General features: G+C 41.7%; 3 protein-coding genes across 3 annotated transcripts; 1 reads left to right on the top strand and 2 right to left on the bottom strand.

The window, feature by feature from the left end:
• Nucleotides 1–401: 401 nt before the first annotated feature.
• Nucleotides 402–3,056, top strand: slc25a4 (solute carrier family 25 member 4; the record flags this gene model as incomplete). Its single annotated transcript, XM_084566081.1, has 4 exons — nt 402–512; nt 1,150–1,636; nt 1,729–1,869; nt 1,999–3,056. The coding sequence occupies 4 exons, from the start codon at nt 402–404 to the stop codon at nt 2,157–2,159; spliced, it is 900 nt and encodes a 299-aa protein (XP_084422207.1). The 3' UTR covers nt 2,160–3,056.
• Nucleotides 3,057–3,166: 110 nt separating this feature from the next.
• Nucleotides 3,167–11,766, bottom strand: cfap97 (cilia and flagella associated protein 97). The gene is made up of 5 exons (XM_084567993.1): nt 11,472–11,766; nt 10,163–11,096; nt 9,629–9,909; nt 4,622–4,784; nt 3,167–3,738 (listed from the first exon to the last, which is right to left on the bottom strand). Exons 2-5 carry the CDS (start codon nt 11,070–11,072, stop codon nt 3,629–3,631), a joined length of 1,464 nt encoding a protein of 487 aa, XP_084424119.1. The 5' UTR covers nt 11,073–11,096; nt 11,472–11,766; the 3' UTR covers nt 3,167–3,628.
• Nucleotides 11,767–12,727: 961 nt separating this feature from the next.
• Nucleotides 12,728–20,206, bottom strand: ufsp2 (ufm1-specific peptidase 2). The gene is made up of 12 exons (XM_084570200.1): nt 19,618–20,206; nt 19,361–19,442; nt 17,770–17,953; nt 17,245–17,311; nt 15,524–15,678; nt 15,233–15,425; nt 14,905–15,051; nt 14,631–14,795; nt 14,381–14,505; nt 14,213–14,289; nt 13,652–13,776; nt 12,728–13,550 (listed from the first exon to the last, which is right to left on the bottom strand). Exons 1-12 carry the CDS (start codon nt 19,618–19,620, stop codon nt 13,464–13,466), a joined length of 1,410 nt encoding a protein of 469 aa, XP_084426326.1. The 5' UTR covers nt 19,621–20,206; the 3' UTR covers nt 12,728–13,463.
• Nucleotides 20,207–21,198: the final 992 nt, after the last annotated feature.

Raw genomic sequence — 21,198 nt, forward strand, 5'->3', positions numbered from 1 at the left:
GATCCCAATTGAGATACTAACTACGTCCCTTAATTGATCCCACTACTCTGTGGACAGTGAATAAGAAGGTTGTTCTCCAGCAGGACTTCAGGTAAAAGTTGTCTCTTGGTGAGATTTAATTATCACATTACATTCATTGTGTCCTTTAAACGTCCCCGGCTTGGCCGACCCTTGACTTCAGAAACATGGCGCACGACCTGAACTTTAACCTCGGAAATTTATCCAGCCTCGTTTATCTGTTCGACCAGCTGCAAATCCATCACTTAAAATTCTCGCGATAAATGCCCCCCATATATTAGGGCAGATGGGGGTGCCTCGTCCACTTGGAGGGGCGTAGGGTTTCCTTGAGGATCTCGGTGGAACATTCAAGGGGCTCATATCTGCACAAGACACAACCAACCATGTCTGACGCGGTGGTTAGTTTCATGAAGGACTTTTTGGCAGGTGGTATTGCCGCTGCCATCTCCAAAACAGCTGTCGCTCCCATTGAGAGAGTCAAGTTGTTGCTGCAGGTAAAACAATTGAACCAAGAACATGTTCATTTTTTTCTGTGCGTAAAGTGTGCGTAATTGTTGGGTTACTTGTAAACCAAACACTGTAATGCCAAACTGCAATAGTTTTAATAGAAAGAAAATGTCTAACTGTACACCGACTGGCTTCATGTATTGTGCGTAATGTGAAGGGGCACGTGAGAGGTCCTGCCTCAGTGTGGAGATAGTTTTACGCACGGAAAGTGCTGAATCGCTGCTATGACAGCAATGGTGACAAGACCTCCTAACATGTACTTCAGTAAAACGATCATAATACCAGTTCATGGGGGCATTTGTAAGTTTATTAAATATATTTTTTTGTCTCCACTGAAACATACTATGAGCGCAGTAATTTTTAGTGAAAGTGAATTACTAAATTTAACTTGAACTATGTAATCTAATACACGGTGGAGTCTCAAGTGACAGGAGTGTGCTCGTAGACTATTGGGCCTAAAACTACATAATGCCTGTCCGCAGAACACTGAACATCAGTTAAGATCTTGTGAATATTATAAAGCTTTCATTAAAAAAATATGAAATTTGTTTCCAAACAGCTTCATGTAAAAATTCATCATATTTCGGGCAGGTGTGTTAATGAACTGTTTTGCTCTGCTTGCAGGTCCAGCATGCCAGCAAACAGATCACCGTTGACAAACAGTACAAGGGCATCATGGACTGTGTGGCTAGAATCCCAAAGGAACAAGGCTTCATTTCCTTCTGGAGAGGCAACCTGGCCAACGTCATCCGTTACTTCCCCACCCAAGCTCTCAACTTCGCCTTCAAAGACAAGTACAAGAAGATCTTCCTCGGTGGCGTGGATCAAAAAACACAGTTCTGGCGTTACTTCGCCGGCAACCTGGCATCTGGCGGTGCCGCTGGCGCCACTTCGCTCTGTTTTGTCTATCCCCTCGACTTCGCCAGAACGAGATTGGCTGCTGACATCGGCAAGGGCAGCGCTGAGAGAGAGTTCACCGGTCTTGGAAACTGTATCAGCAAGATCTTCAAAACCGATGGCCTCAAGGGTCTTTACCTCGGGTTCAACGTGTCAGTGCAGGGCATTATCATCTACAGAGCGGCCTACTTCGGATGCTTCGACACAGCTAAAGGTGCGCGCACCTGTTTTACCTGACCATTAACACGCGTTAACACTGTGTATTTCATCATGGCGAGAGGGTAACCTGACTCGTTCCCCATACAGGTATGCTGCCAGATCCCAAGAACACGCACATCATCGTCAGCTGGATGATCGCCCAGACTGTCACCGCTGCAGCTGGTCTTATTTCATACCCCTTCGATACCGTCAGACGTCGTATGATGATGCAGTCTGGACGCAAAGGAGGTGAGCGCCACTCATGTTCATAGCGTTAGGTTCTTGTAGTGAGGAATTTCATTCGTTTGGCACAATTACGCAATTTACGCATGCCTGCATGGGCATTAATTATCCGTATCCATGTTTCTATGTCCAAAGCTGACATCATGTACAAGGGCACAATCGACTGCTGGAAGAAGATCCTCAAGGATGAGGGATCAAAGGCCTTCTTCAAGGGTGCCTGGTCCAACGTGATCAGAGGCATGGGTGGCGCCTTTGTGTTGGTGCTGTACGATGAGATCAAGAAGTACACTGTATAATCCCCCAGTCCCCGAGGAAACCTTTCGTTTTGCTTAAGTCTTATTTCTTATGATAACAGCTTGGTGAATTACAGTGTGGGTTCGTTCCACTTCTCTGAAACAGCCCCGGGAAGGTGAATAGCTATTCTTCACCTGGGTTAATGTGCCTCCTCAGAAATATGTACATACCCCATGCACGACGTCTACGTCTTTCGTCTTCAGTGTGACAAAGTCAAGCTGGTGGAGATGTAGCGATGACCCAGAGGATGGCATCACTACAGGCCATAAGTCCTCATGTTAGTCTGTTTGTAAATCAGAGGGCCATGCCTTATGTTGTGACCACGTTGACCCTTGTATCCCAATACATTATTTTATTAAGAATAAAGATTTACTAGTCCAGTCCAGTCTTTCTTACGCATGTTCTATTACGACGACATCCATTGTCCTTTTAATTTCACAGGAGACATTTTGACTCACCATAAGGGGAAAATTACACTGTTAAAGGTCCCATAGCAGTGTGGCGGTGAGCACCACAAGAGTGACTTCATCCATGATTCATTTTATTATTTGCACGCATCCTTTTCACGTTGTCCCATCAAAAGTCTTCTGTGAGAAAGGCTTATAAAGCATACAGTGCATTAGGTTTCATTAAAATATCCAGCTTTTATACCGGAGAGCTTGATAGATTTCTTGCCAATACGTTTTATCTAATTCCACACCTGCACTGTTGATAAAAGGTATCAGCCAGTGTAGCAGCTGGGAGGCTTGCGTCACATCCCTCGGTTGTACAGAGGAAATACAGAACATGAAATGTCATCACATGGTTATTTTCATAGCAGTTTTACATAGAACCACTTTTCCAAAGAAATAAAAGCTAATGTTTGTACAGGAATGTTTTCAGAGAGAAGAATTTAGGTAATAATCTCTGAATTATTGTTGTAAAAGTGCTAGAACAAGCAGCTTTACTTAGTAAGAAACAGAATCAACATGACACTGAAGATTTTAAATAACTGTTTTTATTTTTTTTCAAAATATAATTATCTGGAGCATCAGAAATAATATAAATGTCGTGAAAAAAACAAAAAAGTTTCACATAAAATGGAAACTTTACTCTCTAAAATAGTAAACAATCGAATGTTTGTTATTTTTATCATCTCCACAGAGCTGTTGTTGCGCAAGCAGCATTTCAACTAAACTGACATATTCAGAAGCCACAGACGAACTACTGAAGTGAATAACATTAGTTTTGCGATCAGAGCGTTGGTTGCAATATTTCAATATTTCATCACAGAGCATCTGCTTCAAAATGCATAAGTTATATGGCGATAAAGTCAGTTAGAAGTGAACTGGATCTATGTATGCATCAAGATTCACTGAGAGCCAAGCCTTCCACACTCAACCCTTTGTTATGAATAGTTAACAATAGACATTACTGAAGGAGACAGCCACGTGCTTCTGTGTAGACTAGATGATGTTAAAGTGCAGCGTTCTCAGCACCAGGCTGGTCGGGGTGCGCTCAGTTTTTTTGACCTGGTTACAGGAGTGCTGCTGGAGTCGGTGCCGGTGAAAGCGGTTCTGGGGCGAGTTGGTCTGGGACATGCTGGCGAGAGAAAGAAAGAGATGTTTTCTGGTTACAGACTCATCATAATATTCCAATCAAAACCTTTTCTTATTCCTCTGAGAAGCAAAGGCAAGTACAACTGAGCATTTCAGCCAAAACAAACAGCTGCAGTAAAAGCAAACAAGAACAATTAGTGTTTTTACTGTGATCACTGTTGTTTAGTAGCCTGGATTGTACCTTGTTATTTTAAGTGTTACTCTTAAAGCAAGTAACAAGGTATTTGTGGTCATGAGTTCAGACACAGTAAAGCAGGTACGGATCTATAAATGAATGGGTGATTCTTACCAGCGTTCACGGCTGCTTTACACTGCCTTCTCTTTCTGTAAATGAAACCTCTGCAGCCATCTGGAGGCAGCAGGTCATCAGACACGTGACAAACCTGCAGCCTCCAATTTGAGAAGAGTGTTGCAGCGCCGTGCCACATGCTGATCCTCTCTGTGCACCTTGATTAAATCAACACGCGCAAAAAAAACACCAGGCCGATCCAAAATAAATACACACACTCCTGCTGGCGTCAAACCGTGCTTGGAAAATCATTGCCTCGCAAATGGGTTTGTCTTCAAGTGCTAATACACATCAAGTGGCGCCCACGGTTTAGTCGCTGCAGGAATCCACTCATCATGTTGCTATACTGTTTAAGGCATACACATGAAGTATTCTTAACCCAGTAACCTCTGTGCTTAAGGATGCATTGTGTTCACACTGCTAAGATTATGTGGACATATGCAGCCCAGACCACTTCCTAAATAACGTCTAGGGTGCTTCACGCCGCTGGTTAAGAGATGTTTATTTATCACCCAATGCATTTTAATGCCAGGTGTGAACATGGGCACTCACAGTCGGCAGATTTAGACAGACCTACCTGAGGATGTCCTTGTGCTGGATCTTTCTTTTCCTGTGGCGGACAGACAGATGGGATACGAAGGCGCCCCCAGGTATCCAACATGGCGCTGGTAGTCTGCAAGTTGTTCCGAGCGCCTCATGCCAGGTGTAGGCTTGACAGACTCTAGTCTCTTCAGAAAAGCCTGAGAGAAACACAAATATTTCACACAAATAATTAAAAATAGACCGTAAATGAAAACTGTCCTGATGCATCTCCTACGATTAGTAGTGAAAAGTCACCAAGTTTGTTTAATCAAGTATTGCACATGAATGATTTTGCTGTACTTTTATTTGCTTGGGTGTTTCAATTTCATACTAATCTATACAAAACATACAACGTGCTTCTTTATGTTTGCATACAGATGAAACCAGCTTCATCGCAACCAGCTACAGCAGCACATTGCTGTAGCACATGGGGCTGGGTAAAAAAATAGATTCAATCGATTTCGGATCGATTTCATTTAAATTTTGCAATATCGATTCATAGGGCATGAGATCGATTTTTTTTTCCCATGAACCCCAGTGGTCTCGCGCGCGACGAAGCAGCGGCGCGTTTACGCCCGGTTCACGTTCACAAGCGTGCATACACACAATGGCCGATGCAGGTAAAACTCCGCTCAGCAAGCCGTCCCAGCTGAAGTCTGACGTCTGGAACCATTTCGGATTTAAAACAACACCGGACAAAGAGCTGGATAAAACCAAAGTGGTTTGCAAGATCTGCCAAGCGGAGGTCAGTTATTGTAGAAATACTACAAACCTCAGAAACCACTTGACGAGGTATCACACTACGCTAACGTTAGCTTCCGACAACAAGCCGTCCGGGGCAAAACAGTTGAGCCATTTTCATTATTTATGAGAAGATTGAATCGAAATCGAATCGAATCGAATCGAATCGTGATTAATCGATTCAGAACCTTATGAATCGAAATTGAATCGATTTAGGAAATTGGCCACGATACCCAGCCCTAGTAGCACATAAATGCATCATTGCAACATAATACTCTGAAAAGCTGTATTATACTCAGTTTTTTGGTTTTAAAGTTAAGGCTTTGTTCTAAAATTTAAAGTATTTACGTATATTTCTATTTTATTTGGTACTGCAACTTTTACTCAAGTATTTCTTCCAGCAACAAAACATCACGGATGTTGTAGTGTTCAGCATTTGTTAAAACTTGCCGTTGTAGCAGTTTGTGATGCTGTTGAAGTGTATGGCTTTAACTTGACATCTGTTTTCAATATTTTGTTTTATTGAAGAACCAGAGAATCAGCACCAGTTTTTGCAGGGCCACATTCATTTGGGCTGCATTAGTTAGCTGCGCATGATAAACTGCTATACTGGTTGTTCTTCTATCGTCTGATTACAAATAATGATCAAAACTGTTCTAGCGGCTGACCCACAACTTATATAAACTGTATTACTCATGAAATAAAGAATTATTTGATGCCCTGCTTAACAAATTTCAGGTAATGATGAGAAGACGAAGCCTGGCATTACAGCAAACCCACCAAAACAGTATGAGGCAAAGCAGTGTAGGCAAGTGGCTGAATGTCATGCATGCAGTCACACTCCCACATGCAGGCTCCGCTCAAATCCCCTCAGTAAGCAAAAGATCCACATGATGCAAAAGTAACGAGAAAAAGCTCAAGCATCGAGAGACTGCTCTTCTTAGGTTCACAAGTCCTCAAGAGGTCATAAAAAGCACTGAAGGCTTCTAATTGCAGTCAGACCCGGCACCTGCTGCATCTCCAATGTAATAATTATTTATCTCCCTCTGTATTAATATCAGGTCTTTGAAAAAAAATAAAATAAAAATGTATGTAGTTTAATTGAGCGATCTTGAAATGCATAGAGGCCGTTCTTCTTGTGCCGGACAAATGAGGGCTCTAACACGTGTGATGTGTGGATCTGATTCACTGACCACACAGCAGATTCAATTACTTCTCTCCAAGAATAGAGGAGGCGAAAAGCACCTCCTGACAACGCAGAGAGATAGACCCAAGAGAGGGAACAGTCTGTCCCGAAAAATGAAACACGCGCCCTTATAACGACAACAGCAGGGATTAAAGTAAGATCTCTAATTAGCGATAATGAGAGAAAAATAAAGTAAATAAGTAAATAACAGAGAAGAAAATAGCGCAGGGTTTCACGTAGCAACAGTTAACACCCCACCGGCTGCCAATTACTAATCTAATTATCATTTCACTCAGTTATTTTTAAAAGCCGCTGGTTGTCTGAACATGTGTTTTTCTCCCCAAGTGGTCAAGCAGAGTTAATATACGGGGTGAGAGGCTAAATCTCCAGAGCCTGAACTGTCTTATAATGTCAGGCTGTGGCACTGCTGCTTGCCTGCCACCTGCTGCCATCTGTCCAAGTCCATCCGTGTCCGTTTTCAGGGGTGGCGCTTTAAGAGTGACGCTAAACCCAACCAACTACTACCTACCACACTAGTGTCAGTATCTTTAAAGACATGTACAAACATCTATTTAAAATTTAAGAAAAGATGTAACATTACACACGCTAAGTGTCATTAATTAAATTGCCCAACCTTCTGATAATCAAGATGAGAGTTTTATTTAGTCTTGAATAATAGCGGATTAAAACCAATTACAAGGACATTTGATGAAAATTGGGGGTGCAGCCTATCCCAGCTGTCAATGAGCAAGAGGTGGGCTACACCCTGGACAGGTCGCCAGACTATAATAATAATAATAATAATAATAATAATGCATTTTATTTAAAGGCGCCTTTCTTGGCACTCAAGGACACCGTACATACATTCATAAGAAGAAACAGCAGAAGAATAAAATACATATATATATATATATTAGCAAATTGCGAAACGCGTTGTTCACGCCGAATAAAGTCAGCAAAAATACTCTCCAGTGTGCGATGTATACCACTTTTTGATTTTGTATAGTCATATTGCACACCATCAGCACCTGGAGGAAGAAGGGCTGTGCACAGGGACTTTGTACCTACATATATATATATATATATATATATAAAAACAACAAAAAAAAGGCAGAGCAATTGTCATCAGGTGGAACTAGTGCAGTGCCCGTCGGAAGTATGTATTCCTATAGTGGGAGCCTACAGGTGCTGTGTATGAGGATTAGTGGAAATATTAGAGCGGAGAAAACCTATTTTACCGATATATTTTACATTTCTTATCCAAACAACGTCAAACTTAGCAATGCACATCTTCGTGCCCGTAGCGAGACACCTGCCCAGTTTCAAATCAATCGGGCCAACGGTTCGCGAGATATGCGTGCCACAGACACACACACACACAGACGCTTCTTGATTTATAGATAGATAGATAGGCAGTTTTAAACAGATATGTTTTGAGTTGTGATTTGAAATGGGGAAATGAATCAATATTTCTGAGTTGGGGTGGTAGTGAATTCCAGAGACGGGGAGCAGAGCGGCTGAATGCTCTGCTCCCCCATGGTGGTAAGACGGGCAGTAGGGACAGACAGATGTATGGAGGAAGAGGATCGTAGAGAGCGGGAGGGAGTGGGAACATGGAGGAGATCAGACAAATATGGGGGGGGGGGGGGTGAGGTTGTGAATGGCCTTGAAAGTAAACAGGAGGACTTTAAATTGGATGCGGAATTGAACTGGGAGCCAATGAAGCTCTTGAAGGACAGGAGTGATGTGGTGAATGGAGGGGGTTCGAGTTTTGATGCGGGCAGCTGAATTCTGGACTAGTTGAAGTTTATGGAGGGATTTGTGTGGAAGGCCAAAGAGGAGAGAGTTGCAATAATCCAGACGGGAAGTGACAAGACTGTGAACAAGGATGGGTAAGGGAGGGGCGGAGGCGATTAATGTTACGTAGGTGGAAGTAGGCAGACCGAGTAATGTTACTGATGTGGGATTGAAAGGATAGTGTGCTGTCAAGGATGACACCCAGACTCTTAACCTGGGGGGAGGATGAAACGGAGGAGTTGTCAATACTAAGAGAAAAGCTGTCGATTTTGGATAGAGTGGATTTGGTGCCAATGAGGAGGACCTCAGTTTTGTTACTGTTTAGTTTAAGGAAGTTTTTATAACAAAGCTAACGCAAAGAAACTAACAACTATTCACACTCACATGCACACATACGGCCAGTTTAGAATGATCAATTAACCCAACGAGCTTGTCTGTGCTGCCCTTCTAATATATATTCTAATAAAACAATCCTTCACTAAATCTTAGCTGCGTGACGGTTATAATGTTCAGTTTATGTTGAAAGAGCAAATGAAAGTGCTAACTCAAATGTATGATTATTTTGAAACCTATAGAAACAGTATATGCTCACAGACAAAAGTTAATATATCCAGACCCAATCAGAAATTCACCGCCGCACTTTATGATTTTTGTGCACCGTGTACTGTAACTTCCTCAGCTGGGTCAGTTTAAAAAAGAGACAGGGATGACATTCCACATGTCAAAGGTCCCATCTGAAAATGAGACGTGGACAAGTGACGTACGGCTAGGAGGACATCACGGAAAAACACTGAAAGACACAATTTGTCTCAAGATTTGATACTGGTGCTTGTTGGAGAATAAAGTCAAGTCAACTGTTGCACACTTGGACACACAAATGGACTTCCAGGTGTGCATAAGTTTAAAAAAAAAGATTTCCTTTACTTCTCTGGAAATATACAAACACAAGCACATCAGCAGCTAACGGCTGACACTGTCAGGTACGCTACACAGGATGCAATAAACCTTCACGTTCTATCGTCAGCTCTGTATCACAACGTAAATGCCTGTTTACACTTTAAACTTGAAAATGCACACACACACACACACAACTGACATTTTAGCTGACTACTGGTGGTTACAGCAAATATTCCTACCTAGCATATTCCAAGGTGAAGCACCATTTCGTATGACACACTCATTAAACTTATACATCTGTGTGCATACTGACGAATTATTTGCCAGATGTTGCCATGAATATTTATATTGTTATAATGGCTTAAAATAAAAAAAACTCACCAGGTTGTCCTTCTCGATGCGCTGCCGCTCGCGCTGCCTGTTAAGCGCACTGTGAGAGAGACGAATCAGAGGCGAGTTACTGGCCACGTGGGTTTTCTTCCCTACAGCCGTTCCTGGTCTGGATCCTGGAGAAGCGCGCGACAGCTCCCGAAGAAGTCGCTGATTCTCTCGATCTATACGCCGGACCTCATCGTTGGTGAATGAGTAGTTCTTCCTGTTTCTCCCTCCGGGACAGTGGAAGACCAGTTTACTTTCAAGCTGACTTTCTAAACTGAGAGAGTCTGAAATTATAAAAAAAAATGACATTTGTTGTTATATCATATTTTTATAGCAATATATTTTCAAATCCTTGACACTGAACCAAGAGGTTTTTATGTAGCAGAATTTAAGTAAAAGATTTGTCTATGCACAGTGTGTGTTAACTCTGCCCTTGTGTATATCATTGAATTCAGCCTGCATGACTTTAACGCTGTGAGGAATCTCTGTGTCGAAACAAGTAAGCGTAATGTGATGCTGAATGGCACGTTTACTCACAATCATCCACGTCCTGATCTGAATCCTCTCCCTGATGCATGTTGCTAAGGCCACCGGAGGGCACACTCTCCTCTTCCTGCTGCGGATGCTGCTGCTCTTTATGGCTTCTCTCTTCAACCTCCGTGTGTTTCAGGTCCAGTGACTGGAGGGGGCTTGTATCAGAAGAGGACAGGGGGCTCACATCTGTCACTGTATCTTCTGACTCATCTGTACAGGTGTCAGGCAAATCCCGAGATCCCGCTGAGCCCCTCCTGGTCCTTCTTACTCCAGCGCATGAGGAAGACTCGTTGGGTCTGCGGAGGGCGGGGGACGCCAAACTGCTCCTCCGACTGCCACCGCTGTAGGAGCACTCGGAGTCTGCGTCTGCACTGGTATCAGTTGAAGTGGGAGATGGACTTCGGGTGCGCCGACTTCTTATCAGTTTTTTAGGAGACAGTTTATTTTTCCTTTTTTTGGTGGCACTGAACGATAATGCGTCTTCTTCGGTCTCACTTGTGCTCTGGCTGTAGACATCCTTATCATCTACCTCTCTGGCATCAGCCAACAAGGCCATAAACGATCCATCGGGCCTTTTAGACTGCAAATTAGAGTCACACTCACCATCAGTGCTACGTCCGACAACTTTATCTGACACACAGGAAACAGATGACACACTGGACACCCTGCTCCTCTCTTTCTTCTCAACTCTGCTGCCACTGTCCTTCTCCACTTGCTTCAGATTTTTTCTTGTCTTATTAGTCCTTGGGGAAATATCATCTTTTGCCTTTTCAGTTTGTTTTGTACGTCCTCCTTGGCTTTCCTTTTCAGCCTTCACGCTCTTTCTTTTGCCTCCATTTCCTGTGCTATCATCACAATCACTATCAAAAAACGAGTGGTCCACTTCACCTTCTAGTTCACCAGGGTTGAACATGTTGTCTTCCACAACACACAGAACCTGTAAAGGTATAGTGTCAAAGAGCCATGTTAGATCATTTACAGGCTAATTAACAATAATTGTGGTTTTCCAAATACTAACTTTCTACCTTCACAACAAAACGACAAATTAACAGTAGCAAACATTTACCCCAAACATGGATTCTTGGCCCATAAATATGAAAGGAAAGGACAAACAAAGCGGTTTGGACAAACCTGCCCCAGCAGCATCATTGTACGTGAAGACATTTCTAACGCTTAGGTGCACTTTTACATACGGTGAAAGCAAAACATGACTTAAAACCTGACATCATACACTTTAATAGTTAGCTAACATTAACACTGACTCGCTTCGTTCAGGTTAGCTAACTTTAGCTATACGGACACGTTAACTTACCCGACGGAGGGAGGCACAAACAACAAACGGTGTTTCGCGTTAGAGTTGCATCTACTAGAGGGAGCGGGTTCCGTTAAAGAGACGAATAAATTAAACAGAAACCTGCACCAAAATACAAAATCTTAGCGGGTAGCGGGATGAAGCTGGACACTGACAGCGACATGTTGCTTAGCTGGTGCCTAGTAACTGCTATACGTCACTTCCTGGCAACGGCTGCTCTGTGGGAGAGCTCTGCCGTTGCTGTAAAATTATTTTCACGAAAATACGTATAATTTAATTTAAATGGCTAAAAAATTGTTTAAAATACAATGTGAAAGGCCAAACGTGTAAATAACCTAAGTGCCACAAGTGCCTTTTCACCATTTTAAAAACGAGAATGTTTTTCATCCACATATAGATATATATTTCCATTTTTATTTATAAATGTGTGTATCATTGAGCAAATCATAGCCAGGAATCTAACTAAACATAGACTCAATCATTTTCAGTCACTAAAGAAATGCATTTGAAGGCTTAATCAAACAAAGATTACAATCTAAAATGAAGACATGGGTAGGTTTTATTAAGAAATTTGAATTTAGTCAAAATGAAAAAACATAATGAATTTGAATAGTATGGCGTGTAGTGTGTGGTGAATCCATTGAGGAGAGTCTGTTTTCGCCTTACTTGTTTATATATACATTAAGTAAATAATTATAATAAAAAACTTGGGGTAGTAACATCAATAGATTTTAGACGCTTGCCAGCATTACATACGCAGTCTATTAGCTTACATCTTGTGTTTAGAGTGGACCAATGCCCTGCAGTGATTTGACCTTGTCTGAAAAAGTTTTTAAGTAATTTAAACATATCAAAGAACAGAACCTGTGGAGGAATTGGGTGGAGGTCATTTAGTTTTTCCTTGGGGATCCATTATGCCAAAGTAACTGCACCCCCTAGTGCATCTCCATTAACAAGAAAAGGGATTATCTAGAGGCGCGTCCCTTGAAATTACAATTTGTCACGGTTTTACTCTTAATAACGTAGTTAGACCTAGAAGTGACACACACTGATGAAATGCCGATGTCCTAGGACAATGGCACTTGGGAGAATCCGTCGTATAAACCTGTGTCTGGTCACTGTCATAGAATTTACATGCCAATGCAGGATGGGTAGAGATGGGGATTGAATGGGGGTATTTCTGAATCAGCCCTGGATTCAGACAGTCAACCCACTGATAAAATCAGAAATCAGAAATAAATAATGTATATGTAATTCATTAAAGCTGCAAAATGACCTGTCAGTGTGAGATTGTTAGATGAAATACACATTTTTCTATTGCATAGCCGAGGATGGCTTGTTTCCGGCAATTCTATGGCAAAGTGCACCGATGCAATTTCACTGTAATGTATTCACTACAAGTGCCACAGTTTTGTCACTGGAAACAAAAACACTTATCCAGTGGTTGTTTGGACCTGTGTTATTTAGTTACCTGTAGCAGAGACACCACTAATGATGACTGTATTCTACATAAAACCCCAAAAGTAGTGAAACAGACTCACATTGGACTTTTTAAATTCCCTGGGTGACTCAAATATTGTCATTCCATCTCATAAATATTAAATATTTTCCATTTATTTATGTCAAATGTGACAAAAATAGACATGCTACTCATAAAATGGGAATATAATTTGTTTTCCTATGTTTGAAAAATGGCTATGATACAAATATGCACAGATTTTCAGATGGATTGACTAATTCTACACATTTCATTCAACCAATGCCAAGTACAGTTTAGTCAAATTCTCTTTTAATACAAATATTACATCCATCCCTGGTTGGGATTTTTGACAATTTATGTACGAATTGACCAAATCTATGAGGGTAAATCACAAGAATTTGCCACAATTACATAAATTACTTTAACTTGCAAAGTCTGCCATAACAGTACTTCTTAGTTTTGCATGTGCTTCACCGATAACACACGAGGTCCATCTGAAAAGCCTCGAGAGCTCAGATGGTCTTCGGCCTCTGAGGCAGACACAGATTATAATAAGCGGTTTGATCCCAAAAATCAGGTCCTTTCCAGCCACACCAGCCCTGAGAAAAACAACATCCAGGCAGAGGTCAGGACTGTACAAAAAAAAACAACTGTATAGAGTGAGAAATGCAGCTGGCGTGGATGTTTAGAACATTTATACCTTGTCTGTGATAACCTGTAAGTCCTCTGCTCCCATGTAATGAGGATCTAGGATGAGATAGCGGATCTCCCCTGTGGTCTCACTCCACGCCACTCCCAGGATAGTGTGAGCCAAAACTCCCCCTCCTGAAACACAGATGACATGTAAGTTTTAACTAATAGACAGTAAATCCTGACAGGAAATTTTGACTTGTTTGTCCTAAACCGAGCTCGAACTGGAGAGGATTTAACATCCTACATGATGTTATAATTGGTTTTCATCACGCACTTCAGGAGAAGCTTCACAATTGCACACACTATATACATCATAGTTAAATGTGATTAGTATTTTAACTAATATCAAAAATGTTAGTCTGTGTTTACAGAGGCTGGCAATGGAAAGATAGCTTCAGAAAACAATAATAAACTTAAGAATTATTTTTTTAATTATAAAGATTCTGTAGAAAAAAATAAAAATATGGTCAAATATATTAAAAAACAAAACAAAACAGAAGGTTTATGTGAGTTCAATTCAGCTCCAAACCCCAAAATGCTTTGAATAATAATAATAGCTTGAGCTCACCAATCATGATAGGGGTTCCTTCAGTAAGGAAGTGGTTGGCCAGTTCTCTGCCTTTGGATGCCAACTCAGATCCCTGACTAGAGAAAACACAGAGTAGCTGTTAGACAAATCCAAATCAAACGCATTAACATAATGATTCACAAAGAGCAGTTAGGACTGCAATCACACCTCACAAACATGATCTTGGAAGTCACCCCAAGCAGCTGGTTCAGAACAGCCTGAACCTCAATGGATCCGATCCACTGGCGCGAGCCCACAAAGGACGCCTGTTTGTCTCCGACATCCACCAAAGCCTGGGAAACGACGGCCCAAACGTTATCAGGCCTCTTGGGCGCCGCTGGTGTGCAAATTCTAAAAATATGGCACAAATCTGGGCATATTCTCTATTGTGTCGGGTGTGTATTTGCAGGGCCTATACCTGCTGGATCTCCTTGTGAGTAGGAACAGGCCGCTCAACGTAACCTTGCTGCTGGAACCAGGAGCAGATGGTCTGCAGGGAGCGATAAGCGCAGCCCCAGCCATTGTCATCTACCCGATCCTGCATGTAGTGGTGGTAACTGTAGATCCCTTGGACCATGTACACCTTAGGAGAAGACGCATAAACACGTACAAGGTTACAATTCCTTACAAAGTACATCTCTATCGGTTTTCAAAAGAGTAGAAAGATTACAACAGGACTGAATCAGTCCTACCTTTCCATTATCCAGTGAAGGATGTGTGAGAGCCACATGAGGGTTTCTGAGATAACCGTCTCTGTAGGGCTCATTAGGAAAGTGGTAAGCATTGGCTCTCCTAAAGTACGGCCTGTCATCTGGCAGCTCAAACTGTTGATGCAGCTCCTTGAAAGAAATGTATTAAGTGCATTACTATTACAAAATAATTCAGCTGTCATCTGGTTAAACGGTAGTATACACAGTTATATACCCCAGCCTTTCATTGATGTTCTGTTAGTCTTTTCAGAAACACAGATGTTATGACATGATCAGGTTAGCAATATTTAGCTCAGTCTGGGGTTTATACCTTGCGTTGTGTCTCTAGTTGGTCGTCAGGCACCCCCGCTGGATAAACCACGGTCACCAGTCCTTTTGGCTCTGGAAGCAGGAAGTGGAGCGGTTCAGGGACAAGCAGCGTTGTCCCTGCAATGTGCTGCAGCATCACTTTCTCCATCTCACACAACTGATGAGTTAGCGCTTCTAACAGTCTCTCACAGCCACTGCAAAGCCAGAAAAAGACAAGCTTTACTGCTAGGAACTATCAAGGGTGAGTTAATTATACGTTCATTAACACTTGCACTGTAGAGTTAAGACATACTCTTTGATTGTGTCAGTGCAGCTGGTGCGGACAACACAGTCCATGGGAAGAGTTGTAAACAGGAAGTGAGACTTCTGCACATTCTTGGTGAGGATTGGTGCAGACAGAGGACCTGGTTTTGACAGCTCCATCATCAGCTGAAGGTTTATGACACTCTGAAAGACGAAGTATGAATTTACAATTAGACATATTCAGACACGCATACTGCAGACACTATAAAGACAAGAAGATATGTGATTTCAGCTTGAACTATGGGAAACTGCATGTTTTAATCTTCTTTTTATTCTAACACTTTACAAACACTGATCAGGCATAACATTATGACCCCCTTCCTAATATTGTGTAGGTCTCCCTTGTGCCTCCAAAACATTCTCATCAGAGAATGGACATGGGCCTTCTGAGGGTGTCCTGTGAGTGGGGGCCTTTGGGTCCTATGGGTTGAGGGGAGGGGCCTCTGTGGATCAGGCTTGTTCGAGTGCATCCCACAGATACTTGATCCGTTTGGGATCTAGTGAATTTGTAGGCCAGGTAAACACCTTTCGTTCTTCATGTTTTTTTTGGTGTTTTTTTTAGTTGTTCCTAAACCGTTTTTGTGTGTGTGTGCCTGTGTCAGGCTGCATCCTGCTGGGGATGGCTGCTGTCATCAAGGAGTGTCATTGCTATGGGGTGGGGGTGCCTGGTCTGGTCTAGGTGGGTGGTACATGTCTAAGTAACATCCAAACAAATGAATCCCAGATCCAAAAGTTTTTCCAGCAGAACATTGAGTTGTGATAAGATGGTCAGTGTTATTCACTTCTCCTGTCAGTGGCTTAAATGTTGTGGCTTATCAGTGTATGTGTATATACAACTTTCAGTAGTACTTCTACACCTGACTGATTTCAGCCCACACACAGACTGCTGTCATTGTGTGTGGCACTGCATAAGGCACTGGCCTCTTAAACAAGGGATTGTGGGTTCATATCCCATCTGGGGTGAATATTCTATTGTTGTAGCACAAGCAGCCTTGACTGAGTCATAGTCTTTAAGCTCACTCTCTGTAGCTTAAGTTTGAATGTTGGTCAAAACAGGAATCACACTGGGTCCTGGGTATTGTTAAAGCAATTTGTTGCTAACACCTTTATCAGCCAAGGAGTCTAAGGCCGTATTCAGACCAGACACGTGGGACACATTGTCGAAACTGCAAGTGGTCAGATTGGATTTACCGTCCTTCACGCGTTACTATAGAAACAACAGAGGAGCCAGTAACTCCGTAGCTACTCTGGCGGTGTGGCCTTTCATTTTTGCGGTAGATTCCAGCTTCGTCTGTTTAAAAGCCTCTTCACAATGTGCCAGCAGACAATTCAGGCAATTCAGTGTCCGTCCACGGATTGTTGTCCTCCATAATGCTCTGGGAGTAGCAGTATGAATTAATTTCTTCATATCACTTTGGGTCTGACAGCTCTGTGTGGAGCGACTCCTGAAATTCACCCACTAAAATTTTATGAGTGAAGCAAATTCAAGCTGGCTTCAAAGGCTAGATAAAACCTGTCAACAATAAAAAAGGATTTGTGCCTAACAATAATGAAATATGCAGTAATTGTATCTTAACTTTGCTACTTGGCAGATACCAGGTAGAGCACACTATGAACATGCATTTCGGGATTTAGTAATCTCCTATGAACACAAAATGTTGCAAATCCCCCGAACTTGCAGCTGCAGCCAGATACAAAATGTGTACACACCGTTGACAAACTTTTTTTGCTTTTCTTTTTTGCAGATCTCTTGCCAGCACTTTCTTGCTCATCTATCCTGAAATAAATAAAAACCGCAATTACAATTCAGCCAGGTGAAAGGCAATTTATGCATTATAGAAAATAAAAATAATCAGAAATAAAATAATACCAATATAGCAGGAGAGAGAAACAGAAAAATGACAGTGTAGATACAGCATAATGCAATATATGAATACATTTATTTTCAAATTCACCTCAGTAACACGCAGGAGCAAACTAAAATGTCTTAATCTGTCGTTTAAAAACTGAGAGTTGGAGAAGACCTCCAGTTTTCTGGGAGTTTGTAGCAGGTATGTGGTGAACAAAAGCCGAATGCTGTTTGTCCATGTTTGATGTTAATGTGCTTCATAAACCAAAAGCAGAAATTTAAAATGACAGTGAGAGCTGGACTCGTGTGAGCCTCCGTCCTGGTCTTAGCAGCGGCTCTGAATCGGCTTCAGCTGACTTTCAAAGGATTTTGAAATCAGAACTTACTGTATCCACTGATGTACATCCTCACACAGTGTGTCTGGAGTAATTTCTTGAGGTGTGATGAAAACTCTTTTGTTCGGCCAAATAATAACAGGACTGTTGCAGACTGCGAGGACACATGAGTCAGATTTCACCTGGGAGCGGAGGGCCTCAAATGTTGTTGAGATTACCTTTTGCCTAAGCAGTGCTGTAAGAAAAAACAGACAACGTCTTGCTGAAATGTTATGACATTATATTTCGCCCTGTAAGGTTTTGGCTGTTAAATTATTATTGCTGCCGTTTATAGTTTTTACAGCCATCCGGTACGCGTTGTTAAATGTGATGCTTCAATGCCAAACTCAACAAGAATCTTATCCTTCGCATTTTGCTTTGTTTTACAAGCACATTTTCTTGTTTTTTCCTTGTATGTGGAGAGTGACAACGAGCAACAGCACTATGTTCTACTCTGAAATTAACGTGATGTGTTAGATCAGTGGCCATGCTCTGCTCTTTCGCAGCTGAAGATTTTTAGATGAACTGATGCAGTGCTGTAGCTCTCGTTGGGGTTCTTGGGTTTGTTTTGGGAAGTTTTAACATCCGGCGGAGGAGTTAAGCCTGATTCAGATATTTTAAATCAATAGCACAAACATCTACGCTCACTTGCCAGCTCATTAGCAACACTAGGGAAAAAAGTTGTACTAGTGGCGCGACTTCACCTGCTACCAAGCAGCATGAAGGAGGAAAACAAACTGTAGGAAGGTCAGGACTCCAGCAGCACTTGTAGTAAACGGAAGAACTTTATTAGACAGACGTGTTTCGGCTTATGGCCTTCATCAGGGTCACTGGCCATCATCAGGATGACGACCTTGAAGTTGAAACACGTCGGAGAAGACAGTATGTGATGTCAGCTTTTCTATCTTTTTTTTCCCCTGACACTGTATATACCTGTATACACAACTTTCTGTAGCTCTTTCACACCTGACGAAAAACAACGCATTCAAACATAACAGTCCTGGACTGAATCTTAGCTTCATAACTGTTATAATGCTCAATTCAGAAAGCTGCTAATTCAACTGTATGATCATATTTGGAGGATGTAGTTTGTGGTGCTGTTAAACTGGACCAAAATGAAAAGTATTTCAATTATTTAGCCTTGCCCCGCGGACTAAGTTGGGTTTTCAAAACAATACACATTTTTAAACCAACGCTGAATGCCGTTCACAAAGATTTAGGGGCACTCATTTTCACTAGTGTGCCTCATGAACTGGCAAGTGAGTGTAAATATATTCCAGGGATTGTGGGGAAGAGTTTGCAACAACTTTTAAACAATTCAAGTAGTAAAATGAAAGCAACCAAAGGGATATTATAGCGGAAAATCCTCACTCCTAATTATTCTTATCAGGAAGTGTACACTGGTTTATAATACACAACTGGCTCTGATGTAAATGAGATGTGATAATAAGACAGACGCTGGGAAGGAGGCAGCAACAAGAAAACTGAAATCAGAAGAGTTTAACTGAGCAGTTGCAGGGACCAAATGAAACCACATATGAATTCACCTACAATTGGCATATCAATTAAATACATTGTGGGGGAAAAGCGTCCATGAACGTACCATCTGTAAGATCCAGCTGACACTTTAACTCCAGCGGCCCTTTGACCCGAAGGAGGGTAGTGGTGTCGGAGTCAACAACAACCTGGAATAACACAAAACAGGTGAGTAGCCTGTTTGACAGTTTGTTACCATTTTTTTATTGAATTAACTGCTAACGAGGAGCTAAACGAGATGCGGCGAGCTGTTAGTAGCACCAGTAGAAAGCTGAGAATATAAAACTGTACAAAAAGAGACGTTATACTTGTTAATAAACTTACCATCGTGACGTTTTTGTCTATTAATGTTAAATCTTTTAATTTATTTTAGTTCTTCTACGCACTGGAGGCTGACATGTTTGCTGAGGAAACAACATTCAACGTGTCTCTGGCTGATGGATTCTATTGGACCACACTGGTTCCGCCCTCTGATGTTGCGTTCAATGCAACTCGTAAATGTGATCGTTGCAGCTGGACGCTTGACATTTTTGCTTCAAGCTTCGCCATAAATCAGTTTTCTAGTTTTCGCTGCTGATAAACGGAAATATTGTACCTGCATATAACGAGGCTTACTTTGAACACTTCAGTTAGAGGTAGTATAGATTCAGTTTACAACACAAATCCCCTGGACACCGTGTAGATTGATTCACATATTCTGTTCATGCTCCTGGAGAGTCACACACTCTACGAAGAGACAAGGCATAATTTATGATTGTTTACCTTAAAGTCATTCTTAAGAGAGCGATGAAATAACATGAAAACATTAATCAAACTCTGCCTAAGGGGAAAAGTGATAAATAAATAAAGATCAGCTATATATAGCTTCAGAAATTCTCCAGTCAATCGTGGTGCTCACTGCAAATAAACGCACTGTAAAATCTTATGCAGTTGTGGGATTAGCCCTTGATGCTGCTTGGGCTTTACTAGGATTAAGTGAAGCATAATATATCTAATTATTACAGCCTCAGTGCCCATGTCACCCTTGTGCTTACACAATCTCAAACAACACGCATCGATATTCTTGTTCTGTATATTTCTTGAGGTATTTACGTGAGCTAACCCTAACCTTTTTACTAGGTTGCAAGAGTGCAAATCCGTCAAAAATTCATATATCGGAAAATGCTGAAAAATGTTTCTCCTGTGCATTGCCTGTTTGCCTCGGGGTATTTGTGGCAGGCATGCATGCTTGGCCAGGCATGGCGAGTGGACACAGGGTTAGAGATATTATATGTAGCTGTTATGCACGTACAAGTAGGAGCTTTCATCACTTCTAGCACACATCACCACCAAACCTTTGTGGAGTCAACGGCAGAACAATAAAATCAGCATCAAGGACAATGGACAAAGGACAAATTTTGAGCATAAGAAGACATTACAAAAATACCTCCGTGCTTCTGACATTTAATTTTAACATTATTCGATTTTCTGAGTTACTATGTCAGAGTCAAACAAAGCACATGTCAGGAAGCCGGGTTGAAAATGGGGTCAGTTTCAGGTCAGTGATGTTTTGTCCCAACAATGCTTCTGGACAAAATCATCAGGAGTTTGTTAGGATTACTAGGAAAAGGAGCTGAGATGTTCCTTCTTGCACACGTATTAAAAATCAGTCACCTGGATGTGGCAGACTGTCAGAAAAAAAAAAAATGAAATAAACACACTTAACAGGCTTCAGTACATGCCATGGCTTTTTGCATTTATTAACATACAAATTAAATGGCTGCACTGTAAAAACCTACTCACTTACATAACGTTATCAAGGCAAAACAAGTATTTCTAAGACGAAAAAGGAAACACACTGCGCCAGCTTTTAGGCACAGCGCTCAAAAGATCTAAAAAGGGCATGAATGCAACATTACAACAGCA

This window comes from Chelon labrosus, assembly GCF_963514085.1.
Source record: "Chelon labrosus genome assembly, chromosome: 2".
Classification (NCBI taxonomy): Eukaryota; Metazoa; Chordata; class Actinopteri; order Mugiliformes; family Mugilidae; genus Chelon; species Chelon labrosus.